This window comes from Oryx dammah, unplaced genomic scaffold, assembly GCF_014754425.2.
Source record: "Oryx dammah isolate SB20612 unplaced genomic scaffold, SCBI_Odam_1.1 HiC_scaffold_4, whole genome shotgun sequence".
NCBI classification, from domain to species: domain Eukaryota; kingdom Metazoa; phylum Chordata; class Mammalia; order Artiodactyla; family Bovidae; genus Oryx; species Oryx dammah.
In genome coordinates, this window is record NW_024070188.1 from 69,075,025 (window position 1) to 69,096,389 (window position 21,365).

Here is a 21,365-nt window from a genome sequence, read left to right on the forward strand (position 1 = left end):
AATCCACCACAGGTGTACATGCGTTCCCAAACATGAACCCCCCTCCCACCCCCCTCCCCACAACATCTCTCTGGGTCATCCCCGCGCGTCAGCCCCAAGCGTGTCATATCCTGCATCAGACATAGACTGGTATTTCGATTCTTACATGTTATTATACATGTTTCAATGCCATTCTCCCAAATCATCACACCCTCTCCCTCTCCCTCTGAGTCCAAAAGTCCGCTATACACATCTGTGTCTCTTTTGCTGTCCTGCATACAGGGTCATCATTGCCATCGCCTATTGGTGCCTTAAGCAAACTTAGACTCCTAAAAAAAATGGGTGAAGCCATTGAAACAACAATATTTTTGAGAATTTATATGGGATAAGATATGAGCTTAGAAACTGGAAGGTGATTTATTTCTTGTTCATAATAAAAGAACTTATCATGGAAAGGCCAAACCCATAACACTAATGTGCATACACTGCCTTTAATTAACTTAAGAGTAATAGGCAAATTATATATGTTTAACCATGAATCTAATTACCTTGAAAGGCAATATTTGAGTTTTTGTAAGTAAAAGAACACAAATGTATAAAATATAAAATATGCATTATTTCATATTTATATCTTTTTACCCTGGGTCCAGTCTACTTTCAACGTCGCAGATGGTAAGAGACTCGCTTATCTCAGATGTATGTATTCAGTCACCTCTGATACAAAGAGGTTGATTTATGGAAACTCCTATATTCTCAAAGTTTTCTGAGTCGCAAGTATATTTTTATACTCTAGTACTTTACATGTATATCAGTGATTTAATGACACTTTTTCATAATTGTTCTTTGATAATGGCAGTGCCAGTCACTTCATCATCCATCCTTCTATCCATCCATCCATCCATCTACCTCCACTATTCACAGAATGAGTTATATTTTGAAATTGATGCTAAATATACAGAGGGCAGTAAGACACAGCCACTACTTCAATAACATATTTCATTTATTCTTATACCTAAATGCTCTATGCTTATGACTGTATCCAGAAGAAATATACATTTAAATATTTAGGTGATGGCTCTGAGACTTCAGTTAGAATGATACTGTAAGGTCATATTTCAAAGCACCTCATCCACTCAAATGCCTAATAATTACAGATAAAATGTAAAAAACAGAAAAATCAAACATGGCAAAATTGGGCTCGAAGGTACAACAAACATTCTGTAGATCAGAAACAAAGCAGAAAAGCAAAGAAGCTAGTAGGATTGATGCTTCTGGAAAAATGTAGCAGTCCTAGGCAATGAGCAAGCAGAAAGCCCCCATAGCAAAGGCTTGGCTCAGCAATCTGTCTTATACAGGGAAATGTGTGACTCATGGATTGGCATCTTTTCCTTCTGTTATTTAAATGTCCCAGGAACTGATATTATGAAACATCAATATATTTTGAACCCTTAATTAAATATCTATACTTTCTTGGATGTTTTAACCAGTGACTTAGAAGACTGATAGATTTTCAGCAATAATTCTAATAAATACTTTGTTCAATGTTTTAACAGCCCATCATAGGCCAACATGTTAAATCATAATCATAAGTCAAAGTGCCTTGATGGTAAAGTGTTTGGCTTGGCACCTGGTTCACAGTAAATGCTCAGTAAATGGTGGCTGGTCTCATTTCCCATAACTGCTGAGAATCGGTCTTGATAGTTTTGATTATTTTTATTTTGTTTAAAACTGTCATAGGCTATATGAGTTGTTTTAGCTAATTAAATAAAACCATATTAATATCTGTTATTTACTGTCCAACAGAACTAGCTTCCCTTTATAATCTTGGGTCAACCTGTTACATTAAGCAGAAATCATGCTCTGAACTTTTTAGGTTTCTGTTTGGTAAACAATACAATCATATTATCTTTTTTTCTCATGTAGGTACAAGTTTAATACCCTTAAATGTTGAAATAAATTACTACTATAAATTATATAATATTTCTAATGACTTCTAGAATAAATTGACAAAGTTTAATTTTTCTACTTAGTATAATTTTAAAAGTTTTTTGGGAAATAAAGTCCCTTATATGTAGCTTCACTTTCAAAAATGTGAGATTATTGTTCAATCAGCAGTTACTTAGAAAACACCTATAATATATATAGCATTCATTTATAATGTTATGAAATTACTTCAGTCAGATACTTGAAGATTGGATAAAACTACAGATTCAGTTTTTGCTATTTGCACTTCATTTTCATAACAATGTATATATTAAGTTATAGAGGGGCAGTTATCAGAGCTCTAATGCTCTTTCTGCAATATAATACATGCTTGATTTTAGAGAAGGAAATCACCAAGAATAATTGAAAGTGTATGATTCAGGTGCAAGATCTTATGAGTTTTTCCATTCCTTCAGGGCTACTCTGTCCTTTGCTTAATTCAATTTAATTCCTATATTCAAACCTCGTTATATAAAAATCAGGACATTTGGGCCTTAAACTGAATTGCCAAGATATATTTGCAAGTTTACTCATTAAAATAACAAATTTGAACATTGTGTTTAAAACAGAAACATGCCACCTTTAAATTTAGACTGTGTGTCTGTGTGTGTGTGTGGTTATTCTCCCTATTAAATATGTTATTCTCCCTGCTACTCTTTGCTTGGAAACCTGTAATTTCAAGGTCTTGCTGTGTTATAATGTTACCTAATGTGAAAAGTTGGTCTTTTTCTAAAATTGATTATTTCCCAAGTTCCCCTTCAGCCTTTGCCACCTGTGTTGACTTCCTTCTTATCAAAAGCACAGCCATCTAAGGTCTGTAAACTAAGACTGTGAAAGACCTAAAAAGCAACAGTTCTGTAAGTGAGTCTGCACCTACCTACCCATTCAGCTGACTGCAGTTGACTTGCCTCCCAAGCCTGACATGGGTATTGAGAACCTCACCCCAAAGGGCCATAGAATATCTAAGTTTAGAGGAAAAGGCAAGGCAACCTAATAATTATCACTGCCTAGTGGTGAAATTGAAGAGTGGACAACAGATGTAGGCAAGTTGAGGTCTGTGAAACCAAGCAGTATGGTTCTCCCTTTCATTCAGCCCTTTCCTAATGAACTACCTTGGTCATATTTAGCTGAGAGATAGTTTCATTTATCGAACAGTTCATTTATTTGTTCAGGAAACTTCCAAGGTGCACCTGATGTTTGCTACATTCCTTGCTAGGTGCTGAGCATGGGTCAGTTCCTAAGACTGTTTTTACTGTCACAGACTTCATCATCTAAGGACAGAAACAGGCTCAAAAACAAGCAACTACAGTAGATATAAAAAACGCTGTGATGTGAGTATGTATACACAGCCAGAAAGATACAGATGAATCAAGGCTGTTTGTACTTGAGAAGACTGGAAAAGCTCCATAGAGCAAGTATGTAGCTTTTGAGCTGGAAAGAGACCTTGGAATAAAAATTCACTAAAGAGTGTTATCAAAACTCCTGAAGGGAAAATCCTCCAAACTGGCCATGACTTGGTGTGACTTGGAGTTTGCAACAGAGCAAGAGATGTTGCTCATTCTCTTTCTGATTATATTTAGAACAAGGCTGAAGGAGAAAGAGAATACAAGTTCAGGACCTAATATCGTGCCTCATAATAGTAAACACTAAATATATTTGCTAGATGAAGGGATACATTTATATATGCACATATTTTTTAAATGTAGGAAAGACTACTGTTTTATTACTGTGAGAAGCTTGAGGATTCCTATCTTAGTTTTAGCATTCATACTTAGTCTTCTGATTCAAGCATCATTTTTTATGTCAATGGGGTAGAACCAAAATGAATTTATATATTAAATGTTCATTCAGGGATGTTAACCAAAACTCTTAAAACACTATGGAGATTCTTTTTATAAAAAAAAAAAAATTGTCTGCATGCCAATGACAAGTAAGCTTGTTTTCTTTGCCTTTTTTCACTTAGTTTTATTAGTGCTATCAAATTTAACGACTCTTCTGCCCTTTTTTGCTGTCATACTATAATGACTTCAGATCCATATATGCTGATTTAGCTTTGAAAGCAAGTTGGGGAGAAAAGTAAATTACATTCTAACAGATTCTCCTTATGTTTGTGTCTTTTTTTTTTTTTTTTTCTGCTTACATTCTCTAGTAAGCAGTTAAGTGCTTTTTTGAAACCAGAAGCTCAGAAAGCCTGCTGTACCAGCAATATTTCTATTTACTATAGTTCAGATGCCTTCTGTCATGGGTGTGTGTCCCATGCAGTCACCATCACAAAAGGTTCTGTTCTTTGATGGGCTCTGCACTTGATTTAATGCTCTGCTGCCTCCATCTTGAAATTCTTAGTAATATTTGGAAAAGGGGCCCTGCAACTTCACTTTACACTGGGCTCTGCAAATTTTATAGCCAGAGCTGCTTGCATCCAAAAGAAAATCAGTGTGTGTTTTGACATACATAAAGCAACACTGTTACAAGAACAAAAGCCTCTTAAACTTACCACAAGCATCTCTTTTCTCAAGTAAGCCACCCTGAGCCCCGTTGTTATATGGCCCTCATCGTAACTTATGTCTTTGTTTGTTAATGTTGGCTGACTTGTGACATTTTTGGTCCTCTCTTTCCTATTGGCTCACTAACAGTACTTCTGTCTCTACCTGGCTCCTAAGATACTACTATATCATGATTTTCTTTTCACCTTACTTGTAGCTCCTTCTCAGTTTCCTTTGCTAGTTGCTCCTTCTTTCCTCAGCCTTCTAAAATTGAGATGCATCGTGGTTCAGGCCATGCCAGCTTCTCTGTATTCATTCCTTCCTGAACTCCTGATGAGTTCCTTCATTTGTCTGACCTCCTGATGAGTTTTACGTGTCATCTATATGGTCACTCTCAAATTTATGTTTTCATACCATCTCCATCTGGGAATCTAATAGAGATCTCCAAATTAGTATGTCCGAGCTGAATTCCTGAACTTGCCCCTCAAAACTTGATCTAACCAGTCTCCCTCATTTCAGCTGATAGAATCCTATTCTGACTGCTAGGTAAAAAAAATAATCACCTTCAATCATGCCTTTCTTGCATACTTAGTCTGTTACTCTTGTTGGAAATCTTTTGGAAATCTTGTTGGCTGTGTGTTCAGAACATAGAATTTGAATCTGTCTACTTCTTACCAGCTATTCAGAGCTACAAGTACATCTCTGATGTTCTCAGCACAACAGCCAGAGAATTCATATTCAAATAAATCAGAAGTCTATAGTGACTTCCTGTCTCATTCAGAATGAAAGCTACAGTTTTCATAATGGTCTCCAAAACCCTGCATGATCTGACCTACCTCCCACTCACACCTTGCTCGTCTCATTTTACTATTTTTTCTCTTATATGCTGATTTCAGCCATGCTGTGCCTTCAGTCACAGCACCATGCTGACTTCTATGCCTGGAATGCCTTTTCCCTGATATTTATGTGGTTAATTCTCCACTGCTTTCAAATGTTTGCTCTATGGCACCTTCTTAATGAAGCCTACTTAGACTTCTCTACTGGAATTGTAATTCCCATCCCAATACTCCTAAACTCTCTAATTCTCTTCTGCTTTTCTCTTTATTCATAGCATTTATAATCATTCAATTACTCATTTTCTATTGTGTCTTTGTCTAATTCTGGCACTCTAGATGCTAAGTCAATATTTGTTGAATGTTGAGTGAATGAAAATACCCAAAAATAAAGGTCCTTTGGTATGAATGTTCCTTTTTTCTCTTTACCTCTCTATAATCCCTTTTTTTAAAAAAAGAAATACATTTTGAAGATATTTCTACTTTATATAGCTGAATCTTTAATAAAGGTAATAGCTGACAGAAATGTAAGCAACAATCTTTCTTCAAGAGCTGGAAATAACATGCTTGAAGTTGTAAGGAAATTTATCAATACCATTATACTTCTTTACGCCTTAATATTGTAGTCAGTTAAGAGGTTACCTTCTTCCTGTCTAAATACTGCCTAAATTATTCAAAACAAGAGTGGGAAACATTTTTTTATGAGGGGAAAAGATTCAGAGTATCTTTGATTGTTGAGGTAGATTTTAAAATATAGCTTATTATTTTACCCTCTTGTGCTGAGTACCACTAGATTCTCCCAGTGCTTGAGCTTCACTTTTGTGTAGAAATTTGACACCTTAAAAGAGAACAGATTGGTGGTTGTCAGAAGTGAGGGAAGAGATTGGCAGAAACAGGTGAAGGCAGTCAAAAGATACAGACTTCTAGTTATAAGATAAATAAGTTTTGGGGATATAACATACAGCATGGTGGCTATAAAAACATTTTTCTTAAAAGATTTTGTTCCTCTTTATTGCTGAGTAGTGCTCCATTATATCGACATACCATTTTTCTGCCCATTCTCCAGTAGATAGATATTTGAGTTTTTTCCAACTTGAAATAATTGTGAATAAAGTTGCTATAAACATTGAAAGAAAAAAAAAAAAGCTAGATGAGTTAAGATCCCTACCAAACATAGGGAGTGGCATAAACATGTGGAGTCTCTCATTTGGTAACTATGTTGCCATGTATTAATTTTATAAGTAACTCTAGCTTCAGAGATGTCCTGAATTGCATTTTACAAGTAAATCTAGATTCTCATTGATGTAAAACATAATGGAAAAGTTTTATGATTGCTATAGATATGAAAAGTTTGCTTCTAAAACACATTTGAAATTCTTAATAATGCTGTTCAAAAATTGTAATTTGTTCCATTATAAATGAACTTGATTCCTTTTGGCAGTCTTTTCTTAAAAGCATAATTTTTAATTGAAAATAATTTATTACAGATCTTATAAAATAAAGGGCGAAATATTAGCCATAATTTTACTACTCTAATGCAACCATTTTCATTTTGGGTTATTTTATTTTCACATATTCACCTTTCACACAGTTTTAATAGTTTTTCCTATCTTTTTCCCTGGGATACATATCATACCTATTTCTTCACATTGCTATGCAGTCATTTTCACAATCATTTTTCAAGGTTATTTCCTTAATGATCCCTAGTGTAGCTGTACTGTCATGAATCTAAATATTTTCCACATGTTAGATATTTAAGTTGCTTTCATTTGTTAAATCATAAATAATGCTATAATGAAAACTTTTGTGTTTGTAGCTCTTTCCAGATCATTTTCTTAGGATATAGTCCTGAAGGTGAAATTCTTATTTCACACAATATGATCATAGTAATGATTCTTGATAGATTGCCAACTTACTATCCAAATGATTGAAGCAATTTTCTGCTTCCACCAATGCATGGAAGTAAAGTTTCATGGCAATCTTGCTTGTGATTTCTCATTTTTGTCCCCATTTCTTGTATATCTTGTATCATTAGAATTAAAACGCTGGTGTTCCGTGTCAGCATGGGAATTTAGAAAGTTGTTTTAGGATGTCTGGCTTAAGTTCTCTCCCAAAAAGCAGAAAGAGGGCAAACTGGTGGCTATGTTTGACTTTGTTGCTTCTAGAAGGACAGGAAAAAAGTCTCCATTTGTTGGACTAACGGTTGAAGAAATTTGATATTTCTACCAAATTAGGGTGAGTGATGTAACCTGGCTAACCATTTTTACCACCACAGAGGTTTACATTGCTGTTTCATTCTGGAACAAGTGGTTCACAAATAGACACTACAATTGTTTGCCTTCTAAGAATCTGAAGTGACATAAGAGTCGTGTGTGTGTGTGTGTGTGTGTGTGTGTGTGTGTGTGAGTCGCTCAGTTGTGTCTGACTCTTTGTGATCCTATGGACTGTAGTCCACCAGACTCCTCCACATCCATGGAATTCTCAAGGCAAGAGTACTAGTACTTCCCCCACGAATAATAGTGAATAGAAGTTGAAAAAAGAAACTTGGTCTCGGAGAAGAGCTGAGATTTATGGGTAGGACTTTAGATTGGCCTGGTGGCTCAGATGATAAAGAGTCCACCTGCAATGCAGGAGACATAGGTTTGATACCTGGTTTGGAAAGATCCCCTGGAGAAGGGAATGGCTACCTACTGCAGTATTCTTGCCTAGAGAATTCCATGGACAGAGAAGCCTGACGGGCTACAGTCCACAGGGTCACAAAAAGTCAGATTCAACTGAAGTGACTTAGCATGCACACACATACAGACAGTGTGGGTGATTAATGCCTTTAGATTGAAGAGAGGAGAGGGGAGAGTTGTTATTTATAGAGGAGGGGATGACGCCAGGATTCAGTTCACACCCACAGGTTTGTCATCCTTGTCCCTCTTCTCAGTCCAGTGTGACCAAGTTGCCTGTTGAGGACAGAGAAGATGGCGGGATTTCCCTTCTCCCTCTAGGTTCGCTCAGACTCTGTGTTCATATTAAGGAGCTTGCAGAATCCTGTCCTCGTCCATGTCAGTGGTGCCAGAAACAACTGATAATACTGCTGTTTCCTTGGCAGTGATTCAGCCATCCCAGTGAATGATGCCTCTTTCATGATGAAAATGAAGAGCAGCTGATTGATTCATGAGGCTTTCTAACTTAAGCCACACGGGTCACTTCTTTATACCACCTTATCCCTTAATCCCCTGCCTTCCCACGAACTAATAGCGGGTGGGGAGAAATGTTCCCCAACCATTCAGAAGGATCATTGAGAATCTCTCTTTAGGCATTTAAAGTTGAGTAAGAAGCAATTGATTTACTCAGCTGCCAGACACTCATGGGAAAACAGCCGGAGCCACTGAAGAGAAGTGGGAGGAAAGCAGAGCTCCGCTGAAGGGGTGTTGGGTTCATAGAAATTACTGAAGATGAAAACTCTGGGGTTTTAGTGGTTAAATTCTGATATGCACATCAGGTCTTCATCCATCTGATGTTCTGGGGCTTCATTTCGTTTAAATGAGCATACAGAAGCTATCTAATAGGAAAACAATGAGAGACTAAATTAGCTTACTGGCTTATTCCGTTTTCTTGAATTGCTTTTCCCCTAATTACATTTAATCTGATTCCAATTTCTTTTTCAATACAAAGTTTACACATTTTGAGAAGGTTGCTTGTAACTGCCTCTGCCTCCCCGCTCCTCTTTGTTTTCTCAGTGCCCATGTATACATCGGTAAAGATTGGTGGCACCAACACGTTCTCACTTGCATTGTGTTCTCTTTAGCCTCTAAGTTCCTTAAGAGTTTGGATCATGGGCTTATTAACTGCTGTCCTCTCTTGTTGCCTGGCATATTTCTTTATAGATTTGTGCTCGTGCTAAGTCGCTCAGTCATGTCCGGCTCTTTGCAACCCCATGGACTGTAGCCCACCAGGCTTCTCTGTCCATGAAATTTTTTCCAGGCAAGAATATTGGAAAGGATTGCCATTTCCTCCTCCTGGAGATCTTCCCGACCAAGGGTTTGAACCCGCGTCTCCTGTGGCTCCTGCATTGGAGGCGGATTCTTTACCACTGAGCCATCAGGGAAGCCCTTCTTTGTAGACTATGTGAATGTAATATGTGTCTCGAAATTTTAATGTTGGCAGAAATGTTTATTGGGAAATTCTGTTGTACATTCCCATGGCACCTTGGGATGGCAGAGAAGTTGAATCTTTTCTTATGGACATGGACAGTCCTTGTGCCCTCCATTTATTTTTGACTTGAGGTAGCTGAGTCTCTATCCCCTTAAATTAAACACCTAGGAGCATACAATATAATTTCAATTGTATAATTTAAAATATAATTTCAATTGTATTTTTTGAAAGTACTCCGTATCTTCCTCTTATTACAGCTGATCATGGTCTATTGCTTTTAAGCGCAAGCTTCATTTTACACATGTTTTTCTGGGAGGGGGATTAGGGTCTTTCTGCCTATGTCTTAGAATAGAAAATGCATAAACTTTGTGACATGGAAAACTGTTAGGTTGATAGCCAAGCCAGAGTCAGCAACATAGCCAGATTCTGTTGTATGAAGAAGGATGTGGTTACCAGGTACCTCTCCTAACAATAGCAAAGCATGTTTTTCCCTCTAACTTTCATGATATAAAATATTTTTGCAGAAGTAGTTACCTGCCAAGCTGGGCAAACACTTCCCTAGGACCTTGGTAATTATAGCTCCTTCTACCTGGATTGCATACTGTCTAACATGGTAACCCTTGCCACGTGTCACCATTTCTGTTTGATTTAAATCAATTACAATTAAATACAATTTAAAATTCAGTTCCTCCACTATACCAGTCTTATTTCAAGGGCATACCAAATAGCCATACACGACTAGTGTTGCCTTATTGGCCTGCATAGTTTTAGAACATTTCCATCATTGTAGAAAGTTTTGTTGGGCAGAACTATTCTAAAGCTAACACCTCGAAAGATCTTGCAGTTTTCATTCTGCCCTCTGGGGACACCAGTCATTATGCTGAAGAAGCCTGGTCCAGCCTATTGGGCAGGCAGAGATCACGTAGAGGGAAACCATGGTCTTCCAGCCAATAGCCAGCAGTAATTCCAGACATGTGAGTGAGACCATCTTGGACTTCCAATCCCATTCAAGCCCCAGATGATCACAGCCTCATGAGCAATCCTCTATGACAGCAGCAGAAGAGCTGGTCAAATTAGCAATCCATAGACTCATGGCAAATAAGTTGTCATTGTTTTAAGTCAGTCCGTTTAGATGAATTTGATATGATAGTAATAACAGGTGCTACTTTCAACCTAATGACTACATCAGTTTTGGAACTGTTACCCTATGCATTTACCTCATGAATTAGGATGTGGAAAAAATAAGCAAGATGAAGTAAGCTTATATCACTTCTTTCAGTGAGATAAGTTCTTTGGTTAGAGAGAGAAAAGGATATTTGTTATTAATAAAACAATGACTAATAGCAGAGTGAAATACTACTTAATCACTGAGTTACTAGATTATCTAGCTACTTACTAAATGATAAGAGAAAATTAACTTTGCGTCCAAAATTATTTACCAGTAATTTTCAAAGAAGATCGTTCAAATAATCCAGAGCTAACTGGAATCCAGTAATTATTCCGTTTTAGGATCGTCAGAGTCTGGGGACTCTGGTGTATTTTACTTTGTCAGAATTTAAAATTTAATTCTGAAATCATGTCTTATTTTATTCATTGTTCCCCAAGCATTTATTGGGGAAATAAATGGATATATGTGTATATATATATATTTATATAGGATATATGTGAATTGAAAGTCACTCAGTCATGTCTGGCTCTTTGCAACCCCATGGACTATGCAGTCCATGGAATTTTCCAGGCCAGAATACTGGAGTGGGTAGCCTTTCCCTTCCCAAGCCACAAGGAAAGCCCAATAATATATTAACTATTAATATGCTATTTACCCCATTAAATTTTAATAAAGTATTTTATCTATATAACATATAGGATATATATATATAGGCTTCCCTGATAGCTCAGCCGGTAAAGAATCCACCTGCAATGCAGGAGACCCTGGTTCGATTCCTGGGTTGGGAAGATCCCCTGGAGCAGGGATAGGCTACCCACTCCAGTATTCTTGGGCTTCCCTGGTGGCTCAGATGGTAAATAATCTGCCTGCAATACAGGAGACCTGGGTTTGATCCCTGGGTTGAGAAGATGCCCTGAAGGAGGGCATGGCAACCCACTCTAGTATTCTTGCCTGGGGAATTCCCATAGACAGAGTAGCATGGAGGGCTATGGGGTCACAAAGAATCGGGCATGACTGAGCAACTAAGCGTGCGTGTGCACACACACACATATATACAAACATACATACATACATACATATATATATATATATATATATATATATAGTATATATCCAGACAGGCACTGAGAATTTTGAATAATTAAGAGGTGAGCCTCACCTGGAAGAACTAACAGTATAATGGAGGGGAGAGATGCATGGTTACAATATATGAGGATGAGCTGTCCCTGGAAATGCTGAGGTGGGAACATACTTAATATACAGGATGAGCAATTACCTTGCAGATGGGTGGGAATGGAGGTTCATAAAGAGATTACCTTGGGGACTTTTTTGGGGAAAAAAACAGATTTATTTTATTTTAATAACTTTATTGAGACATTATTCACATAGCATTAAAATTCACTCTATTAAAGTGAGCAATTTAGTTGTTTTTCGGTTGCTAAGTCATTTCTGACCCTTTGCGACCCCATAGACTTCAGCATGCTAGGCTTCCCTGTCCTTCACTATCTCCCAGAGTTTGCTCAAACTCATGTCTATTGAGTTGGTGATGTCATACAACTATCTCATTCTCTATCATACCCTTCTCCTTCTGCCCTTAATCTTTCCCAGCATTAAGGTCTTTTCTAATGAGTTATCAGTCTTTCCAGTGAATATTCAGGGTTGATTTCCTTTAGGATTGACTGGTTTGATCTCCTTGTTGTCCAAGGAATTCTCAAGAGTCTTCTCCAGCACCACAGCTGGAGAGCATCAGTTTTTCGGTGCTCAGACTTCTTTTTGGTCCAGCTCTCACTTCTGTATATGACTACTGGAAAGACCATACCTTTGACTGTACGGACCATTGTCAGCAAAGTGATGTCTCTGCTCTTTAATACCCTGTCTGGGTTTGTCATAATTTTTCTTCCAAGGAGCAGGCGTCTTCTAGTTTCATGGCTGCAGTCACCATTCGCAGTGATTTTGGAACCCAAAAAAATAGAATCTGCCACTGTTTCTGTTTTATCTCCATCTATTTGCCATGAAGTGATGGGACCAGGTGGTCAGTGGCTGTTAGTATATTCAGAGTTGTACAGTCATCATCACTATCTAATTTTAGAACATTTTTGTTACCCCCTACCCCAAGAAACCTGATGCCCATGAGCAGTTAACTCACCCATTCTTCCCTCAACCTTGAAGTCCTAAGCTGCCACCAATCTACTCTCTCTATATATACACTTACCTATTTGAGCATTTCATAGTAATGGGCTTTTGTGTCTGTCTTTTTTCACTTCATGTAATGTTTTCAAGACTCATCCGTGTTGTAACATGTATCACTATTTCATTCATTTCTGTTGCCTAATGAGATGTTATTATATGGATATACAGCATTTTGTTTATCCATTCACCAGTTGATGGATGTTTTGGTTGTGACCACATTTTGGCTATTATGAATAACATTGCTATGAATGTTCATGTGTGACTTTTTATGGGGACATATGCTTTCAGTTCTCTTAGGTATATACCTAGGAGTGGTTTTACTGGATCATATGGTAACTATGTTTAACATTTTTAGGGATTTCCAAATTGTTTTTCTAAGTTGGTGCTCTATTTTAAGCATTTCAGCATTGGTTTATGAAGGTTCCAACTTCTTCACATCCTTGCTAATACTTGTTACTGCCTGAGAACAGAATTGTTTTGAATGAAAATATAAAGTCATTAAAATAGAAGAAATTCCAATTAGATAGTGTTATGCTCATTTAAGATAGTTCATATATATCATGTGATATTAGAACCTAAAGCTGAATGCCACTTTGTAGCTCTGTGTATAAAACAACTCTGTTGGAATCTAATTATCTTATCATTAATGTGCACCAGGTGGTTAGGAAATGCTGGTTTTCTTTTATGTCTAATTGAGAGGTAAAGGGTGGTAGAATGATTATATGTATAGTGCTGTTGAAAGTTAAACTCATTTCTGACATGCAATTAAATATAATTGGAATAGAACAAATTGAATAACAAAATTATATTTGCAAAATAGAGTATGAAAAGATATTGAATGTATGCTGTTCCCTAGGATATTTGAGTGGTGAGTTGGCATTAGAGCTTGAACCCCATATTTTTATGTACTCGGCATGGTTCCCACCTGCCCACACTTGCCTCCTCTACTTCCCTTCCTTGGCGCATCCAAGGAGTTCAGGAGACATTCCCTGCCAACACCCTGTGCCTGGGAAATCCCATGGACAGAGGAGCTTGGCAGGCTACAGCCTGTGGGGTTGCAAAAGAGTTGAATAGGGCATAGCTACTAAACAACAACAACAAATTATGGGTTGGTATTTTTGTTGTTGTTGTTGTGTACTTTTATTCCTTTAATTTGAAATTTTTATCAAAGTAATAATTGTATACAGTTTATAAGTCAAATAATATTTACGATGCTTATCACAAAAAACCAACACTGTCAACTCCATTTCTCTCTACTCCTTGCCTGCTCTTCTCGCACCTCCCCACCTGTGATGGTCTCTTTCAACTTCATTACCAGTGTTTTTCTAGTGCTCAGGTTCAGGTTTTTTTTACATAAGATTATTCTGATAGTTCTGCTGCTGCTGCTGCTAAGTCGCTTCAGTTGTGTCTGACTCTGTGTGACCCCATAGATAGCAGCCCACCAGACTCCTCTGTCTCTGAGATTCTCCAGGCAAGAATACTGGAGTGGGTTGCCATTTCCTTCTCCTTCTAGATATTTAGAATTTTTGGTTTTTATTTACTGTGGATGGTGAGGATATGGCCTCCAAATACCTTGTCATCCTAGTATATCAAATGCTGTTAAAAATACTTAGGTTCAGAGGATTTGGTTGATTGTAACATATAATTTCAGAGAAGGCAATGGCACCCCACTCCAGTACTCTTGCCTGGAAAATCCCATGGACGGAGGAGCCTGATGGGCTGCAGTCCATGGGGTCGCTAAGAGTCGAACACGACTGAGCGACTTCACTTTCACTTTTCACTTTCATGCATTGGAGAAGGAAATGGCAACCCACTCCAGTGTTCTTGCCTGGAGAATCCCAGGGACGGGGGAGCCTGGTGGGCTGCCGTCTATGGGGTTGCACAGAGTCGGACATGACTGAAGCAACTTAGCAGCAGCAGCAGCAACATACAATTTAGAGGGTAATATTTTAGAAAATAAAAAGTTGAGTTTTCATAATGCATTGCCAAGGAACTGTATTAAAAGCAAAATATTAGAGCCAGTAGGTGTTTATGTACATAATTTAACAGGATAACAATAATTTTAATCTAGCTACAGTATTGAAATAGCACATGAGGAAGTCTTCTTTTACTCTTCTCTTTCAGTAGACACTGGATGAGTTTTGTTGTTTTTAAACCCTAGTCAATTAGTCTTAATCACCAAACATTTATAGGAGCAGAGGTCAAAGTTCAACCCTACTGAAAACAGCCAAAGTACTATAGATAAACTGTTCTGAGACTTGTAGATTTGCATGAAAAATGTCGCAAGGGAAAAATTGTAATTGCCTCAGCATGAGAGATAGGATATATTTTAAGATAATTGGAGATTGTCTTTTATGTGTTCTCTTTGGTTTAGTTTTGATTTCATGTACTTTAATTTGTTTCTATCTCTTAATTTTTTTTTCTTAATATATTCCAAAGGATGTAAAACACTTCTGAGGATCTCATTACTACTTGTGAAATTGCCTCTTTCTGTATCATTGGATGTGATCTTTTTGGTCAGTCAGTCTCATAAGAGAAAAGTATCTTAGACCACGCTCTTATATTTTAGCAATCTGATAACTCTAAAGTACATTTTGTGTAAGTTCACATATACTCTAGCAATTTCCCTCAGGTGAATATTGTAAATTTAGGGTATTTTGGTGGGTTTTTTCATGTTAGTTCTACAGGAATCATCTTTTTGCTTTTATTCATGTTTCATCATTCCAATGTGTAGAATTTACATTTTCATTTTTAACCTCACTTACATGCTGGTGATTAGCCATTGCCTTGACAAGTGTGAACAGAAGTGGTCTAATTGAAGATATTCCATGACTTGGTGAACACATTGGGTTACAAATTCAACTTTTCCTTCTCTTTGCAAAGGCACTGAGACGTGAGTTAAAGGAGAAAGAGTATTCTGTCCTGAATGCTATAGACCAAGCTCGAGTTTTCCTGGCTGATCAGCCAATTGAGGCCCCTGAAGAACCAAGAAGAAACCTACAATCAAAAACAGGTGAGACTGGTTTCTTTAGTATGTCATAAAAATACATATGAGGAGAACAAAACACCAAAATCGAGTAGAGAATTTTTTTGCAGCATTAAGTACTCGATGGACATGAGTTTGAGTGAGGTCCGGGAGTTGGTGAGGGACAGGAAGGCCTGGCATGCTGTGATTCATGGGGTCGCAAAGAGTCGGACACGACTGAGCGACGGAACTGAACTGAATTGAGGACCTGATGTTTTTAAATTCCTTACAGAATATCAGGGCCTAGTATTAAAATTTTTCTTCTAAGTATTACTTTAGTCAAATATGTCATTAATAAATATCTAGATTCTTAAATTAAAAAATGAAATGACTGTATATTCAGTATCATTATTTTAAAAGGGAATTAACTGAAAAATTAATTTATTAAAAAACATACTGTAACTATAAATAATTTCTTTAAGAAATAAATAGTTACATTTCTTACATTTAAACTATATGATAAATAATTATATATAGAAGAATGATATTTAGAATGAGTAAACATATACATTATTTAAATATCTATAATGTTTTTTAACTTTTCTTTTTCAAGACTACAAATTTAAATAAGACACTGAAGTGCCTTTCTTTTATAAGCAGACCACAGAATTTACTTAATTTAGATGCTAACAACTTATGGAGAAGGCAATGGCACCCGACTCCAGTACTCTTGCCTGGAAAATCCCATGGATGGAGGAGCCTGGTAGGCTGCAGTCCATGGGGTCCCTAGGAGTCAGACTGAGCGACTTCACTTTCACTTTTCACTTTCATGCTTTGGAGAAGGAAATGGCAACCCACTCCAGTATTCTTGCCTGGAGAATCCCAGGGACGGGGAAGACTGGTGGGCCGCCATCTATGGCATTGCAGAGTTGGACACGACTGAAGTGACTTAGCGGTAGCAGCAACAACTTATATTGTTTATGTACTTTGGCTTAAAACTGAAATGGTATCTACCTTACTAGCAACTAGTAATAAATTACATAGTAGATTTAAGAGATGAACTTGGGGGCCAACATGTATCTTTATTTTGATTTTTCACTTTTGGCATAAAAGCATTCTGATGCATTTAAAAAAATAAACATGCCATTCAGAATATTTTCTCATCATTCACTTTCCATAGTAAAAGCAGACCTGAACAATTTCTCATGCTGTGTCCAGAGGTGTAACTCATGACATTTATTACTTGTAAGGGATGTAGTGTTGGAAAATGCTTGACTGTAGTTGGAACCAGATCAGACATTTGGAAAGTAGCCATTTTCCTTCTCAGCCTTTGTTAGGGAAGCTCTACTTCAATGGGAATAAACTTCCCATCAGGATCATACCACTTTTCTTGACCCTTTGGGGGAATGTGTGTGTGTGTGTGTGTGTGTATGTATGTGTGTGTGTATACATACAGAGACACACACAGCACACTTATCATCTCTTGCAGCTTTGCTTTACTACTCTCTCCTGGCAGTATCACTGTTTTTCCAGTCAGCCTACCCAGGGACCTAAATCACTACTGAGTCTCCACCTCTCACAGTCTGCAAATCGTTCATGATGGTTATTTCTATCTTTGGAGGACTAGCCTTCTGGGTACTCTGTTATAGATGAAATTATATGTGTATCATATACACACACGGACATAATGTATGCACACACACCATGCACACACCTACGTAGCAGGTGGTTGAATGACTTGGATGCTGAGCACGCTTGGGTGTGGATTGGATGCTGAGCACGCTCGGATGTGGATTAAAGTGATTAGTTAGGATAGAACCATTGGAAGCAGCAGCCCAGCATGAGGAGCAGAGCAGCTGTGTGTCAGGGAAAGCCAGCAGAGCTCAGGAAGAGGGGCAGGGGGTGCTAGAGGGGTTGGTCAGGGACTGTGCCTGCACAGGAGGTACGAGTGAGGAGTTTGTGCGTGCTGTTTGGTGCAGATTACAGAGGCCCTGGGCAGTTGGACAGCACATTTCAGCTTAAATACAGCAAGAAGAAGGCGCTATTTTGCTTGTTTTTTAAAGCTTGAAAGAAAAATAAGAAGTTCACTTGTCTTACCTTATCCAATTTAAAGTCAACCTTAAATCTGCCTGTCTCATCTCCTTGTTTCCCCAATTCTTTTCAGAGAATAGAGGAAACATTTTTATAATCAGTTATTTCATAGCAGTAGAAAAGTGTTACATCACTTGAGTTTCACTTTGCTATCAATTTTCTTCCTCAGTGGTTAGTCAGTTTAAAGGATAAAAACATTCTGCTTTTTGAGCCCTTATATTGAGAATTTTTAAGGTCCATTTTCATATACTGTATTTGGGAGGCAAGAAAAAAATGTCATGTTAGTGTAACTTTATGATATATATATATATATATATTTTTACAATTAGTCATTCCCATGCTTTTTCCTTTCCTGATATTATTTTGTATAATGTTGGCTGATTTTACCTGTTGTTAAAAGTAAATGAAAGAAAATTACCCATAATAGCTTTTATACTTTGTTGTTTACTGTGATTTATGAACCTCTGCTGTCAGAAACAGAGAGTGCTTGAACATTAGTTATCTTTTTTGATGCTACTCAAAGTACTCAGTGTTAAAGGAAATAGAGCAGAGAGAACCTGTATGATTTTTTGGGGGGTTCCAGTTAATGAGCATTTATTGAGTATGCTATGTGTAATGTACCAAAGGACACACCAAGGTGAATCCGTTTCTTTACTTTTGAATAACTCTTTCAGAAAATACTTCTCTCCATGATTTTTCTCTCCTGAAGCCTTTTCTCCTAGCTCCTTTTTTTCTATTATCAATTACTATCTCATAGTGTCATATGTGTATATGTGCATTTTATGATAGCTTATTGAGTTTCATTTTCTTACTAAGTAACACTGGATGAGTTGCTCTCAGGCAGCATTTAATAAATGCTGTTAAAAAAACAGGCAAACTAATTATTTCAACCAAATAATCAGTTGTTGACAAAGAATCTTATCAGGTACACTCTGCTAAAAATTTTCTTTTCTCCCCCCAGTTTTATTGAGACATAATTTACATAATATTGTACAAGTTAAGACATACAACATAATGATTTAATAATTGTATATATTGTTAAATGATCACCACATAAGACTAGGAACATCCAACATCTCACATAGTTCCAACTTTTTCCCTTGTGATGAGAACTTTTAAGATCTAGTCTAACAACTTTCAAGTATGTATATTTTAAACACTAAAAATCACTGCTAACATTAATTGCCCTATTTCAGGTCCTTACCATCTTTTGCTAGGACTGTTACAATACTTTCTTTATTGGTATCTCTGCATCACGGTAGATGCTACCATGATGTATTTAAAACACAGAGCTAACATTTGCTACCCTGGTTTAAAACCTCTAGTAGCCTCTACAATAGGATCTGAACTCCTTTACCTGTCATGCAAAGATGCACAGTGATTTGGCCTCAGTTTCCCTGGTGGCTCAGACAGTAAAGAATCTGCCTGCAATGCAGGGGAATCAGGTTTAATTCCTGGGTTGGGAGGATCCCCTGGAGAAGGAAATGGCAACCCACTCCAGTATTCTTGCCTGGAGAATTCCATGGACAGAAGACCCTGGCAGACTACAGTCCTTGGAGTTGCAAAGAATTGGACTCAACTGAGTAACTAACACTTTCACTTCATTTTTCTATTTAGTAGCATCTCATGCCTCTCTCTGCTCCAAACTAATGTCATTTAACACCAACTTCTCATGATGGTCTGCAGGTAATGATTTCGTTGCCCATCCTATTTTTTTTCTGCCTATTGGTCTCTTCTGCCTGATCTCCAACTCCTTCTTCCTTTGCCTACCCAGTCCTTGCTCATTCTGTCCCACTCACTGAGGCTGTGTGTCACCCTGAACCCATTCCCCTCTAGCTCTTCTCCTTGCTCCCTGGTACCTGGTCCCCTCTCTGACTATATACTAATATCTGTGTCTGAAGCTCAGCCCTGCCCTTGCTTAGTGACCTCTCCCATTTGCTGAGAATCTGAAAGAGTGTGAGAAATTATCTGAGCAGCCAAGATAGTATTATGTCGAAAATATAGTGAAGATCATAGAAAAGCCACTCTCTCAGAGGTATTAACTCTTACTTTAGACACTTGTAACTTGTTTCCCTTGTTTTCCTGTGAATTATGGGTATGTAGCAAGATGGAAATGATATGGCAGGGGAAAGGGTGGCAGTGAGAAATGATGTCTGGCAGTCTGACAACAATAAGGAGAAAGAAAATTATAAAAAGGATACATGAGAATTCTAAAATAAAACAAACCAGAGTAGTCTTTGGGGATTTTTACAATAAAAGAAAAGCTGAAGCAATGAACTGTGGTTTGTTTATTTTTGAAGATAGAATATAAATCAGTTAAGAGAAGTCATAGGAGTTTATACTATATTTTAGTAAATTTCCTTCCAAAATGGCAACCATACAAAAATAGGGCTAAATGAATGAAATATAGCCATCTGGACCACCCAGCTTCCCAGAATTACTCATTCTGCCTATGAAAGGTTATTCAGTCAATATAATAATCTTTACTTGAACTAAAATTATCTGAATAATTATAGAAATTTAACAGAGTTCACAGCTTTGTCAATAGTTTCCTTCTCTTGAGTGATAGGGAACTACTTAATTTAACTTGAATTGTATCATGTCAATGTATAATATTTCCTTTTAGTGAGGTTGAATTGAAAAGACCCTGATTCTGGGAAAGATTGAGTGCAGGAGGAGACGGGGACGACAACGGATGAGATAGTTGGATGGCATCACCGACTCAATGGACATGAGTTTGGGTAAACTCTGGGAGTTGGTGATGGACAGGGAGGCCTGGCATGCTGCAGTCCATGGGATCACAAAGAGTTGGACACGACTGAGCAACTGAACTGAATTGTTTTTCACTTGATTTTAACCACCTGGTTTATCTGTTAAAAAGCAGAACAATGAATCAGCAAAAATTCCATCATCATTCATACTGGTCTTACTATGTGTACTCTTCAAACCACTTTTGTATTTGGCCTACTGAATTGAGCAGATTGTATAGCATGCCTTTTAAAAAAAAAAAAAAATTAAGTTAAAACACAAAGGCCAAGAAAATACTGTGGTGCTGACCAAGGTCATCAGCTAATATGGAATAGACCAAAGACCAGAACCAACCTTGTGTGTTGGTAACCTCCCTTAACCTTGGGTTTGGGGGCTTGTTTTCAACTCATCCCTTCATTCTCCTTTCCTTTCTCTTTCCCTCTGCTCACTGGCCGCTGACCTCCTAGCTCTTTCTTGACTCTCAGTGTCGAGAGCCTCTTAAGCCTGCGCAAATGTTTCTTGGCTTCTTTCTTGTTCACCAACCTCCTTTGCGGTTCTCAGTCCCAGATTTGAACTCCTTTAAAAACCACACAGCTGCATAGTGAAAGTAGATGGGCAGGACAGCTGTGGGGCTTTAGCCCACTCCTGCCCCTACACCTCTTGAGGTAGTCAGGGAATGTACATACCTTCTCACCTATCCGTTATCTAGAGTTCAGGTTAAAAGTCAAAATTGCACAGGGAATTTGAGTCATGTCTGCATCCCCACAGATGCAGACAGG

The 21,365-nt window shown here is 37.6% G+C and overlaps 1 protein-coding gene across 12 annotated transcripts in view; it reads left to right on the forward strand.

The window, feature by feature from the left end:
• Nucleotides 1-21,365, forward strand: part of UTRN (utrophin) — a 547,129-nt gene that overhangs the window by 403,571 nt on the left and 122,193 nt on the right. For all 12 annotated transcript variants that reach the window (XM_040238622.1, XM_040238626.1, XM_040238624.1 and 9 more), the window contains one exon: nt 15,666-15,795. In XM_040238622.1, the coding sequence (XP_040094556.1) occupies nt 15,666-15,795 (130 nt within the window). The remainder of the gene's footprint in view (nt 1-15,665; nt 15,796-21,365) is intronic.